The sequence below is a fragment of the Bombina bombina genome, chromosome 5 (assembly GCF_027579735.1).
Source record: "Bombina bombina isolate aBomBom1 chromosome 5, aBomBom1.pri, whole genome shotgun sequence".
Taxonomy (NCBI): domain Eukaryota; kingdom Metazoa; phylum Chordata; class Amphibia; order Anura; family Bombinatoridae; genus Bombina; species Bombina bombina.
In genome coordinates, this window is record NC_069503.1 from 8,822,902 (window position 1) to 8,837,477 (window position 14,576).

At 39.3% G+C, this 14,576-nt stretch overlaps 1 protein-coding gene across 1 annotated transcript in view; it reads left to right on the forward strand.

Annotated features, from left to right (window-relative positions):
- Positions 1-14,576, forward strand: part of LOC128659668 (protein HEG homolog 1) — a 198,375-nt gene that overhangs the window by 48,643 nt on the left and 135,156 nt on the right. The window contains exon 2 of the mRNA XM_053713237.1: positions 14,089-14,576. This exon is cut by the window's right edge and continues 625 nt beyond it. Within this exon, the coding sequence (XP_053569212.1) occupies positions 14,089-14,576 (488 nt within the window). The remainder of the gene's footprint in view (positions 1-14,088) is intronic.

The window sequence follows — 14,576 nt, forward strand, 5'->3', positions numbered from 1 at the left end:
AGTAATTTATCAGGTAAGCATAAATTCTGTTTTTCTTTCAGGATTCAAATGGAACTTACACTTTTAAACAAGTTTTCAATTTCCTTCTATCAAGTAATTTGCTTCATTATGTTGATATCCTTTGCTGAAGGAACTGCAATCTGCAGCTAGCTACCACTAATGTAGGATATGTACATATTCTTTTTCAACAACGGATACCTAAAAGAACATTGTACACTTGAAAATAGAAGTAAATTTAAAAATGTCTTAAAATAAAATGTATGTTTAATTTTGACTTTTCTATCCCTTTAAATGGCATTGGGGTAGTTTTACCCTTTTGGTGCAAAACCCTGTGCTGGAGCCCCCAAAATAGAACCAAAGCTGAAAAGACATAACATTGTTTTGGCAATCGGCTGGGAGTCATCTAACACAGTATAACTCATTTGATAGAACGGGATTGTTTACATTCAAATTAGGGGTTTCATACATTTGGGGCTCCCCACCAGCAATATTAATTCAAATGCCTTTGGTTCTGTCATGTGACAATTTGTGCCATGTTGTTGCATTTCTTATGGAAATCCTCTGCTACCTAAAGGGGTATGGAAATGGTTAATTCCCTTTCTACATGGTAGGTACATGTGTGCTGTGTACTATTTCTAAGGTACATGGGCTTTCCTGTTTCCCCCTCATCAAACACTGCCAGCCAGGGTAACCTAGGGAAGGGTACCACCATTACCAAAGTGATTACATGATTATTAGAGTGGGGAATTACTCCTTATATATGGGGTCTCACTCTCTATTTAAATCAGAGGGGGCTATAGAATACCCTCCCTTACTACAAGAAGCTACCTAGTTTTTAGTGGGGTAGGTGACCAATGTTTTTAATTGCTGAGCAGCCGCATCCATGGGAAACATGTGGCCCTACATTTGAAAGTCGCTGGTTCCCTTAGCACAAACAGGGTTCCCCTTGTCTTGAAAAACAATACTTTAAATTGTGCTAATGTTGTTGTTTTTATGGCAATCTCCAATAGTTATTATATATAAAACAGGAAGTTATTCCTGAGACAATGCTGTTCCTAGACCAAAACTAGAAGCATCAGCCTTAAGTTTAACTGGATATTTTTTGTGAACTTCAGTGTAAAGCATGGCTACACATTTGTCCTATATCATACCAGAAGGCTTGTTCATACAAATTTTACAAGCAATGCTTGTAATGTCCAGGTCAGGTGTTCTCTTTGATAAATTAAAGGTGCAGCCAGCATAAACAAGTGGTGAGGAACTTCCTGTAATAGCCTGAAAGCCATTCAAACTCACATCACTTTTACTATTATTATCATCACCAAAACATTTTTACCTGATCACCAAGCACACCTTAAAAATGTAGTTTATGTCCTCCCCATTGATTAATGTATTGATTTTGTAGCTAGTCCTTAACAACAGTAATATAGGTTCCAAATGACTTTCTCAGTGCTCGCTGCATATCATTACACCATCTACACAAGTAACTGTTTAAGTGCATGTAGGGCTCAAGCACTTGATTAATGTTTGAAGGGAAACGTGCATAATTGGAAAAGATTAAATTGAGTAGAGAAAGCCTTTTCTTCTATAAAATACGACGAGTCCACGGATTCATCCTTTACTTGTGGGATATTATCCTCCTGCTAACAGGAAGTGGCAAAGAGCATCACAGCAGAACTGTCTATATAGCTCCTCCCTTAACTCCACCCCCCAGTCTGTCAGGGATTCATCTCTGTTCATGCTATACCTTTAAGAAAGTGAACTCACTAGCCCTATTTAAGGCACCTCCCAACAGAACTCATTGCTTGGTAATTTGTTGCTCAGTGACAAGCTGCTTCTGAAGAGACCTTGCCGTTTATACAACTTTGTATTTCATTACATCGCTCTCTAAACTCACCCTGAGTTTCTGCCTACTTGAATCTACCTGCTTGTGCTCTTTTGTTCCTGGAGATTTTCACCATTTAATTCAGTCAGAGACCTCTCTGTCTCTCCTGTATTGAAGTTACTCCCTGCAGCGTGTGACGTCACGACATTCTCCCGCCGCGGCTCTGACTCAGGCTCGCTGTGGTACCGCTGGGACTGTTTGCTGTCTGGTAACAGTATTACTCTGCTCATTGCCATCTCCTGTAATACTGGTCTGTATATTTTACATTATACGAACTGTGTGTACTACTACAACTCCATTTATCTGCAAGCTTGCCATATTATCTGTGTAACGCACACCTGCTGAGGAATCATATATGCTACAGATGACAAATATGCATTTATCTATTTTCTCTACTTACTAACTTGCATACAAACAACTGTGACAAAGATATATATTGCTACCATTCTTTCATAAACAGACTTCCAAAGCATACATTGGTCTTAGTCACAGTTTACCCTCATATCTGTTCGCAAATGACTGTTTGTATAACTTCAACTTTATCTGTTTCATGTGACCAACACAGCTTCTTAAGCTTTCATTGAACAAGTTTGGATATAACTAACATTCATTATCAAATTATGGATTATATACAGCTCTCAGCTTGATTAGTTCACTCAGATAACAAAGTGCTGTGTGATTGTTGGTGTGTTTGTTAAAGCTTGCTGTTTAAACTTTATGTTACACTGCTTGTGTGAGTGAATCAAAGCACCTGCAGTAATTAACTCTTTCACTACTGTTGAAGTTGCTTTCCCTTATGCATTACTCTCCTTTCTGCTGCTAGCAGTCATTGTTGCATGAAGGTTCCGTATTCACTCAGCTACCCTGCTGTAGTGACCCTCAGATCAATGAGCATATCAGGGTTCCCTTAAGTTCAATCTGTGGGAATCCGAGGTAAGGTGTGAGACTGAGTGGTCCTACATTGACAGTAAGCTGTTGTAGTAGTGTTTTCTAAAAGAACTTAGCAAATCCTAACATATTACCAAGCATTAAAAAAGAATACTACTAACAGCTAAAATCATGGACATAAGTGAACTGTCCAGGAGAGTTGGTTCTTTAGCCCAGAGTATGGATCACATGATTCAAGGCTTAAGGGATATTCAATTAGAGAATCAGAATATAATTTTTTTTATTAATGATCACCTTGCTAACAAAACTTCCAATGTTGAATCAACCCCAGAACCCATTGTTAGTCCGCCTGAAAAGTTCTCTGGGGACAGATCTATGTTCAGGGATTTCAGGAATTCCTGCACTCTGCTCTTTACTCTGAAACCTAAGTCATACCCAACTGACAGGATTAGAGTTCTAACTGTAATTTCATTTCTCAGAGGTGAGGCCAGGTCTTGGGCCAATGCTTTTTATGAAAAAGATGATCCCATTCTAAATTCCCTAGAAGATTTTTTTTCTGCTATGTCTCTTTTATATGAAGATCACAATAGAAAAAATACTGCTGAAACTGCCATTAGATCTTTAAGGCAGGGCAAAAGAATGGTAGAAGATTACATTACTGAATTCAAAAGATGGGCTCCTGACACCCTTTGGAATATTCCTGCTCTACGCAATCAGTACCGTTTGGGGTTAAACGATGCAGTTAAGGATGAGTTGGCAAGGGGTGTGATTCCAGAGGACTTGGATGCCTTGATGACTCTCTCTATTGGCATAGATTGTCGACTTAGGGAAAGGAAGTCAGAAAGATCTTATTCGGAGAATACCACCAGAAGGACCCCTAACTATCATCACTCACCTCCTTCCACAGTTTCCACTAGATCCATTGAAGAACCCATGGATGTTGCAGTCATTAGGGGACCCTTAAGACCAGAAGAGAAAGCAAGGCGTAAGCTTCTAAATTTATGTTTATACTGTGCTGAAAAGAACCATGGAGTTAGGGACTGTCCCTCACTGATTCGACAAAAGAAGGGTAAGATTTCATCTAATGACCATACAGTTAATTTGGTTAACAGCATAAAATCTCATCTATCTATTTATGTCTCCTTACAGTGGTCCCATCAGAAGATAAACGTTCAGGCCATAATTGACTCTGGGGCTTCTGGGAATTTTGCTGATAACACTTTTGTTGTTAATAATCACATACCACTAATAAAAAAGAATGTTGCACTAGCTATTCGTTTGGTTGACGGTTCATTTTTTAGCTCTGGTCCCATAACTCACCACACTATTCCACTCAAAGTGGTTACCCCTTCAGGACACACAGAGCTTATTTCGTTTGATGTCCTTCCATCTTCTGTTTATCCACTAATCCTTGGATTGAATTGGTTAATAAAACATAATCCCACTATATCGTGGTCTACAGCATCAGTAGTTTTCGATTCAAATCATTGTAAGCAATCCTGTTTTGGGGTACACACACTTTGTCAAATCACTGAACATAAGCTACCAGAATGCTATAGTGAGTTTGCTGACGTTTTTGATAAAAAAGAGGCTGAGTCCTTACCTTCACAAGAGACTATGACTGTCCTATTGATCTTATACCTGGAAGCTCCATACCATACGGTCACATATATCCGTTATCACAGCCAGAGTTAAATCATTTAAAACAATATTTAGATGACAATTTGAAAAAAGGGTTTATTAGACCTTCTACCTCCTCTGCAGCTGCTGCAATGTTCTTTGTAAAAAATAAAGATGGCAGTCTTAGGCCTATTATCGATTATAGGCAGTTGAACAAATGCACAAAAAAGAACAGATACCCCCTGCCCCTCATACCTGAACTTATTGAACGTTTACAAGGTGCCACAGTTTTTACTAAACTAGATCTCAGAGGTGCCTATAATTTGATCAGGATGAGGGCAGGGGATGAATGGTTAACTGCATTCCGTACAAGATACGGCTTGTATGAATACACTGTAATGCCCTTTGGATTGTGCAATGCCCCAGCGACATTTCAATGTTTTATAAATGATGTCTTTCATGATTTGTTAGATGTCTGTATTGTCGTATACTTGGATGACATCTTGGTTTATTCAAATTCTCTACAGGCTCACATTGTACATGTCAAACAAGTGTTAACACGTTTAAGGGCACACCATCTCTATGCAAAGCTTGAAAAGTGTATTTTCAACACAAACACCATATCATTCCTTGGATATTGCATCTCACCAGCTGGAATTTCAATGGAGTCTAGCAAAGTGGACGCTATCACTAAGTGGCCTATTCCACGTAATAAAAAAGATGTTCGAAGATTCCTGGGCTTTGCGAACTTTTATAGAAAGTTCATCAAAGATTTCTCTCTTATTGTCAGACCTCTCACTACGCTAACACGTAAACAAATTAAGTTTGTCTGGAATCAAGATGCTGATCATTCCTTCAATCTTCTAAAAAGTAAATTTATCTCAGCCCCTATATTACAATTCCCAGATCCCACATGTCAATTTACGCTGGAAGTTGATGCTTCTGAGTTTGCTGTAGGGGCTGTTCTATCTCAGAGACACTCAGATAAAGAACCTTTGCATCCTGTCTCCTACTATTCTAGAACCATGAGTTCAGCGGAGATTAATTATGGAATCGGTGATAAAGAACTTCTTGCAATTAAGTCAGCTTTGGAGCTTTGGCGACACCTCCTGGAGGGTGCAACACATCCAATCACTATCTATACTGATCACCGTAATTTAGAATATTTAAAATCAAACAAGACCCTTACTGCACACCAGGTCCATTGGAGTTTGTTCTTTTCTCGTTTTGATTACGTCATAACTTATAGACCAGGATCCAAAAATATGAAAGGCGATGCTCTATCTAGAAAAGACCCTCATCCTACTGATCTGGTTTCTCCTTCATCTATCATACCTTTGGATAGAATTATCTGTCTAACAACTGATTTTAAAACCAGTCTACAAGAACATTTAAGGAATGATTCATCTTTGGATCAATTGGATGTACTAAAACATTCAGACAACTTATATTACCATGGCACTCTATTGTATATACCTCCTTCTCTCAGGAATGAAGTACTTGCCTCTGCCCACGACTCTTTGTTGGCTGGTCATCCTGGAGTTCATAGAACTGCTCATTTGCTTAAAATGAATTATTGGTGGCCCAAGATGCATGATACTATTCAACAGTACATTGAATCCTGTGTGGTATGTACAACTAAGAAACAGCATAAGAGCCCTTATGGTTATCTTCTCTCATTACCAGTACCAGATAGACCTTGGGCAGCGATTGCTATGGATTTCATTGTTGACCTACCTTCATCTGCTAATTATAACACCATATTAGTAGTAGTAGACTTATTCTCTAAAATGGCACATTTCCTACCACATAGAGGATTGCCTACAGCATCAGAAACTGCCTCACTTTTTCTGAATCACATTGTGAAATTACATGGTTTACCTGAGTCAATTACCACAGATAGAGGTACGCAATTCACTTCAAGGTTTTGGAATCAACTGTGTTCCTCTCTCAATATTTCCAAACGATTGAGTACCGCCTATCATCCACAAACGAATGGTCAAACAGAAAGGACAAATCAAACATTAGAACAGTATCTTCATTGCTACTGCACCCAACAAAAAGATAACTGGCATTCTCTACTTGCTACTGCTGAATTTGCCCATAATAATGCTGTAAATTCGTCAACTAAAATGACACCATTTTATATCAACTATGGATTTCATCCTTCATATTACCCAAATCAGATCAACAATTCTGATATGCCTATAGTCAACGATCTTGTTAACACCATTGCCACTAATTTCACAACATTGAAACAAGTCTTACAAGAAGCTCAGGCTGTTCAGAAACACCACTATGATCTACGTAGATCCAAGTCCCCAGATTACAAGATTGGCGACAAAGTCTGGTTAAGCACTAAACATTTGTGGTTACAAGTTCCTTCTAAAAAACTCGCTTCTCTATATTTAGGGCCTTATCTAATACAAAAGGTTGTAAATGTTAATGCTGTAACACTTCAGCTACCAGATTCTCTGAAGATACATTCCACGTTTCACTCTTGAAACCGTACTGTACAATGAGAGACACAACTCAGAAGGACACGGTGGATCCTTCAGTTACTGATGGCATGGAGTATGAAATTGAGTCCATCTTAGACTCTCGTTACCATCATAATCAACTCCAATATCTTGTCAGTTGGAAAGGGTTTGGTCCGGAGGAGGACTCTTGGGAACCTTCCACTCATGTCTCTGCTCCCCATCTTGTCTCCTTGTTTCATCGTAGAAATCCTGATCGCCCTGGTCCTTGATCCGCGGAGCGGCTCCTTGGGGGGGGGGTGTCCTGTCAGGGATTCATCTCTTTTCATGCTGTACCTTTAAGAAAGTGAACTCACTAGCCCTATTTAAGGCACCTCCCAACAGAACTCATTGCTTGGTAATTTGTTGCTCAGTGACAAGCTGCTTCTGAAGAGACCTTGCCGTTTATACAACTTTGTATTTCATTACATCGCTCTCTAAACTCACCCTGAGTTTCTGCCTACTTGAATCTACCTGCTTGTGCTCCTTTTGTTCCTGGAGATTTTCACCGTTTAATTCAGTCAGAGACCTCTCTGTCTCTCCTGTATTGAAGTTACTCCCTGCAGCGTGTGACGTCACGCCCGACATTCTCCCGCCGCGGCTCTGACTCAGGCTCGCTGTGGTACCGATGGGACTGTTTGCTGTCTGGTAACAGTATTACTCTGCTCATTGCCATCTCCTGTAATACTGGTCTGTATATTTTACATTATACGAACTGTGTGTACTACTACAACTCCATTTATCTGCAAGCTTGCCATATTATCTGTGTAACGCACACCTGCTGAGGAATCATATATGCTACAGATGACAAATATGCATTTATCTATTTTATCTACTTACTAACTTGCATACAAACAACTGTGACAAAGATATATATTGCTACCATTCTTTCATAAACAGACTTCCAAAGCATACATTGGTCTTAGTCACAGTTTACCCTCATATCTGTTCGCAAATGACTGTTTGTATAACTTCAACTTTATCTGTTTCATGTGACCAACACAGCTTCTTAAGCTTTCATTGAACAAGTTTGGATATAACTAACATTCATTATCAAATTATGGATTATATACAGCTCTCAGCTTGATTAGTTCACTCAGATAACAAAGTGCTGTGTGATTGTTGGTGTGTTTGTTAAAGCTTGCTGTTTAAACTTTATGTTACACTGCTTGTGTGAGTGAATCAAAGCACCTGCAGTAATTAACTCTTTCACTACTGTTGAAGTTGCTTTCCCTTATGCATTACTCTCCTTTCTGCTGCTAGCAGTCATTGTTGCGTGAAGGTTCCGTATTCACTCAGCTACCCTGCTGTAGTGACCCTCAGATCAATGAGCATATCAGGGTTCCCTTAAGTTCAATCTGTGGGAATCCGAGGTAAGGTGTGAGACTGAGTGGTCCTACATTGGCAGTAAGCTGTTGTAGTAGTGTTTTCTATAATAACTTAGCAAATCCTAACACAGTCATTCTCTTTGCCTACTCTAAGTACTAGGATGGGTAAAGTGAAAGAGGTGATAAAATTTTAGTTTTTAATTCCTTCAAGCAAGAGTTTTTTATTTTAAATGGTACCGGTGTGTACTATTTTCTCTCAGGCAGCAGATGGATGAAGACTGCTGCCTGGAGGCTGATGATCTTAGCAGTTGTCACTAAGATCCAGAGCAGTTCCCACAGAATGGCTGAGGAGTACTTAAGAAACTTCAGTGTGAGGAACGTTTTCATGCTATAAGCAGTGAGGTATGTTCAGTCATTTTTTTCTGGAGAGACTGTGGTATTTCAGAATGGCTGACAGTATCCCCATGAGGGAGAGGGTAAGCAGTAATCCTAAAGTATAAAGAGGGGTATTAAACCTGACTGAGGCTAAGGTATAGAATAGGTATTAGATAAAATTGATTAAATATTTATTACAAATATTCAATAAAAACAGAAATTACAGCTAAAATCTATAAAAACAGAGTACATGGATCCATGCAAACAAGTACAATATGAATAAATGTGTACAATAAAATATGTGATGCACAGTATAAATAGGTAACAGTTAAAACATAAATGGTAAGACAGGATATCTATACGGGTATTCGCCAAAATTATAAAAAAGAAATTTGGATGTGAGTGCAAAAAATCTTAATGCAAACAGGTGGTCCTGGATATGGACAATTGCAAAAACAATGTGATAGGTGATAAAAAACCAGTGAGTCAATGATCCATATCAAATACAACAGTGATCCAAAAGAAAAACAATATTCAAAAAATAATAGTAGTTCAAAAAATAGTTTGTTCAAAAGATTATGTTCAAAAATTATATCCAAGAGATTATCCAAAAAAGTCCAAAAAATATCAACGTGATCCAATATCCATCAAGACTCTTGATAAAGGCCTAGCAAGGGCCGAAACGCGTAGACCTGCACTGGTAAGCCTTATTTCAATTGGATTATTGATTTGTGAATGTTCTACACATTTGTTTTATCTTCTTTCCCCACAGGATGATTTCCACACTAGCCCAGTAGTCGTCTGTGATCTCCAGATACTAGGAGCATTGAGACATTGTCTGTCTGTCCCATTGTTTTGTTTTTGGCACTTCACCTTTAGCATTTTGTGTGAGCCACACATTGTTTCATTTTTTATTTGGACTCATATTGGATTTGTTTTCATTTGCTTTGGATATTGTATCACATTGATATTTTTTTGACTTTTTTTGGATAATCTCTTGGATATAATTTTTTAACATAATTTTTTGAACTACTATTATTTTTTGAATAATAGTCAGGTTTGGCGCCTGGGTACCCTCTTTTTCTTAATGTTTCTTAATTTATCTTTACGGTGATAGCTAGGGATCACCCCGGGCTGTTAGGTTTTCACTGGTGCTGAAGTAGACCCCAGTCTTTCAGACGAGGGGTATTACTAAGCTTGCATATAGGGGCTAAGAAAAAATGGTTGACACTGAGTTTGAATGTTTGTGGGCAAACGTTTATTTCACTGGGAGTGCTGATAACGTTTTTGGCAGGAACATTTTTGATGCTTTATTGAGAGGGTACACTTGGCTTCTTTTTGGGTTTAAGAACCCACACGGCTAGTTTGAGACCGCTCTGGTGCGGTTACTTAGGGCTGAGAGACATCGATTCAGATGGGCGGGGCCTATTTTTGCGCCTCAGTTGCACAGTTGTATTTGACAGGCAAGCAGCAAGCTCCAACTCCGGTGGGCCCTTGTGAGAGTATTGGGCCAAATCGAAGCTTTAACCCCGTTTTTCCAGATCCCTGAGGGCAGGTAGGCGCCACAGCAGGGCTGTGGCGAGGTGCAGGGGGTGTTTTTTCCGGATTTAAACGTTGATTAATTATCCGGTTTTTACTGTAAGGGTTAAGTGTTCCTTTCCTTGTGGGGCAAACTTAGCTGCATAATTTGAATACTTATACAAAAAATTGAAACAATTGGAATATTTTAAAGCAGTTTTGCTAAACGTGTATGCTTTTTTTCTCTTAAAGGCTCAGTACCGTTTTTTAAGATTCTTATTTTTTCACTAAATAAAGTGTTTTCAAGCCTGTTTGTAGTCATTACTATCCTGTTTAACATGTCTGACATTGAGGAAAGCCAATGTTCAATGTGTTTGGAAGTCATTGTGGAACCCCCACTTAAAATGTGTCCCTCATGCACTGAAAGGGTAATAAATTGCAAAGAACATATTTTAGCTGATAAAAGTAAGTCGCAGGATGATTCTCAGTCAGAGGAGAATCAGGTTATGCCATTTAATTCTCCCCAAGTGTCACAACCATTAACGCCCGCACAAGCGACGCCAAGTACTTCTAGTGCGTCTAATTCTTTCACCCTGCAAGATATGGCCGAAGTTATGAATACTACCCTCACAGAGGTTTTATCTAAGCTGCCTGGGTTGCAGGGGAAGCGCAGTAGGTCCGGTGTGAGAGTAAATGCTGAGCCCTCTGACGCTTTATTAGCCGTCTCCGATGTACCCTCACAATGTTCTGAGTTGGGGGTGAGGGAATTGCTGTCTGAGGGAGAGCTTTCTGATTCAGGAAAGATGTTCCCTCAGACAGACTCAGATGTGACGGCTTTTAAATTTAAGCTAGAACACCTCCGCTTGTTGCTCAGGGAGGTTTTAGCGACTCAATGATTGTGACCCTATTGTAATTCCACCAGAGAAATTGTGTAAAATGGATAGATATCTAGAGGTTCCTGCTTACACTAATGTTTTTTCGGTCCCTAAGAGGATTTTGGAAATTGTTGCTAAGGAGTGGGATAGACCAGGTATTCCGTTTTCTCCCCCTCCTACTTTTAGGAAAATGTTTCCCATATCAGACACCATTCGGGATTCGTGGCAGATGGTCCCTAAGGTGGAGGGAGCTATTTCTACCCTGGCAAAGCGTACAACTATACCTATTGAGGACAGTTGTGCTTTCAAAGATCCTATGGATAAAAAATTAGAGGGTCTTCTAAAGAAAATATTTATTCATCAGGGTTTTCTTCTGCAACCTATAGCGTGTATTGTTCCTGCAGCTGCTTTTTGGTTCGAGGCTCTAGAGGAGGCTCTTAAGGTTGAGACCCCATTAGATGATATTCTGGATAGAAATAGGGCTCTCAAGCTAGCTAATTTTTTCATTACGGATGCCGCTTTTCAACTGGCTAAATTAGCGGCAAAGAATTCAGGTTTTGCCATTTTAGCGCGTAGAGCGTTATGGCTTAAGTCCTGGTCTGCTGACGTGTCATCAAAATCTAAGCTTTTAGCCATTCCTTTCAAGGGTAAGACCCTATTCGGGCCTGAACTGAAAGAGATAATTTAGACATCACTGGAGGAAAAGGCCATGCCCTTCCTCAGGATAAGACAAATAAGATGAGGACCAAACAAAATAATTTTCGTTCCTTTCGAAGCTTCAAAGGTGGTCCCTCTACCTCCTCCCCTGCTGCAAAGCAGGAGGGGAATTTTGCTCAATCGAAGTCAGTCTGGAGACCTAACAAGACTTGGAACAAAGGTAAACAGGCGAAGAAGCCCGCTGTCACTAGGAAAATTTATCATAAGATATGGCGTAAATATCTTTATTGGTGTGAATCCAAAGGCTACTCATGGAGTAAGATCAGGATTCCTAGGATTTTGTCCTTTCTCCAAGAAGGATTCGAGAAGGGGTTATCAGCTAGTTTCCTAAAGGGACAGATATCTGCTTTATCAATTTTACTGCACAGGCTTCTGGCAGATGTTTCAGACGTTCAGTCATTTTGTCAGGCTTTGGTTAGAATCAAGCCTGTGTTTAAACCTGTTGCTCCGCCATGGAGTTTGAATTTAGTTCTTAAAGTTCTTCAAGGGGTTCCGTTTGAACCTATGCATTCCATAGATATTAAGCTTCTATCTTGGAAAGTTCTGTTTTTAGTTGCTATCTCTTCGGCTTGAAGAGTTTCCGAACTATCTGCATTGCAATGCGACTCGCCTTATCTTGTTTTTCATTCTGATAAGGTGGTTTTGCGTACCAAACCTGGATTCCTTCCTAAGGTTGTTACTAATAAGAATATTAATCAGGAAATTGTTGTTCCTTCCCTGTGTCCTAATCCTTCCTCTAAGAAGGAGAGTCTGTTGCACATCTTGGACGTGGTTCGTGCTTTGCAGTTTAACTTGCAAGCGACCAAAGATTTCCGTCAAACATCTTCTCTGTTTGTTGTCTATTCTGGAAAACGTAGAGGCCAAAAAGCTACGGCTACCTCTCTTTCTTTTTTGCTGAAAAGCATCATCTGTTTGGCATACGAGACTGCTGGACAGCAGCCTCCTGAAAGCATTACAGCTCACTCTACTAGAGCGGTGGCTTCCACATGGGCTTTTAAAAATGATGCTTTTGTTGAACAGATTTGTAAGGCTGCGACTTGGTCTTCGCTTCATACCTTTTCCAAATTTTCCAAATTTGATACTTTTGCTTCTTCGGAGGCTATTTTTGGGAGAAAAGTTCTTCAAGCAGTGGTGCCTTCTGTTTAGCCATCTGTCTTGTCCCTCCCGTTCATCTGTGTCCTGTAGCTTTGGTATTGTATCCCACAAGTAAAGGATGAATCCGTGGACTCGGCGTATATTATAGAAGAAAAGTAAATTTATGCTTACCTGATAAATTAATTTCTTCTATGATACGACGAGTCCACAGCCCGCCCTGTCAATTTAAGACAGATTATATTTTTTTGATTTAAAACTTCAGTCACCTCTGCACCTTTTAGTTTCTCCTTTTTCTTCCTGTACCTTCGGTCAAATGACTGGGGGGTGGAGTTAAGGGAGGAGCTATATAGACAGCTCTGCTGTGGTGCTCTTTGCCACTTCCTGTTAGCAGGAGGATAATATCCCACAAGTAAAAGATGAATCCGTGGACTCGTTGTATAATAGAAGAAATTAATTTATCAGGTAAGCATAAATTTACTTATTTTCCAGTTTGATTAAGGTTCTGCCAGTAACCTTTTGTCAAATCAAGTGTTGTTAAATAACCAGCCTTACCAATAACCAATATCAGTGTCATATGCAGCTCTGTATTTCTCACCCAGCTGTGTGTAGATCCTTGTATCCATCTGTTTCATATGCATCTCTGTAACTTTCACCATGACTGTGTGTATACCAGTAAAACTATATCAATTGGCATATGCAATTCTATAGTTCTCAAAAGAGCTATGTGGTGTGATGTCCTCTTCTGTTAGATCCACAGCAAAAGTGTTTAATTATTCTGTGCAAGATGATTAAGAAGGGAAGGAGAAGTTGATAATTTGGGAGATTTTATTTATGATGAGCAATATCTCTTACTAAACAGCTGGTAAAATATTGCTCATCATAAATAAAATCACTGTTCTTACTACATCTATAAATAGGAGACAGTGATGCCAGAGACTATCTTTGTCACCAAAAAGTGACAGGATTTAATGTGAAGTCAGATATGTGACAGGGAAGAGAGACAACTTGGAAAGGGGTTTCAGTGTGATATTGGGATTTTACATCTGTCAAATGCTTTGCTGATTGCTAATTGATCTGGATTCCCCATAAGAACTTTACATTACAGAGACATATCAATCTCATTGCAGAGACATATGTCCTGATTCTGTATCGTCCATTGGTCAGTTACACTCCAACCACATAGGGACTTCCAGTCAACAAAACTATGTTCAGGGAACACTGTTATTAACTGAAATGTGATTTTCTATATCCTCTTTTCTCATTTTATATTTTAGAGACATACAAGATCCCTGTGACTACAGAGATATATAGAAACAATGTGACTGAAGAGACATATGGAAACAATAAGACTTCAGAGACATATGGAAGCCCTGTGACTACAGAGACATACGGCACAGAAATATACAACAGTACTGGGATATCTCTGACTAAAGAGACATACAGCACAGAAATATACAACAGTACTGGGATATCTCAGACTAAAGAGACATACGGCACAGAAATATACAACAGTACTGGGATATCTCTAACTACAGAGACATACGGCACAGAAATTTACAACAGTACTGAGATATCTCAGACTACAGAGACATACAGCACAGAAATATACAACAGTACTGGGATATCTCAGACTAAAGAGACATACGGCACAGAAATATACAACAGTACTGGGATATCTCAGACTACAGAGACATACGGCACAGAAATTTACAACAGTACTGAGATATCTCAGACTACAGAGACATACGGCACAGAAATATAC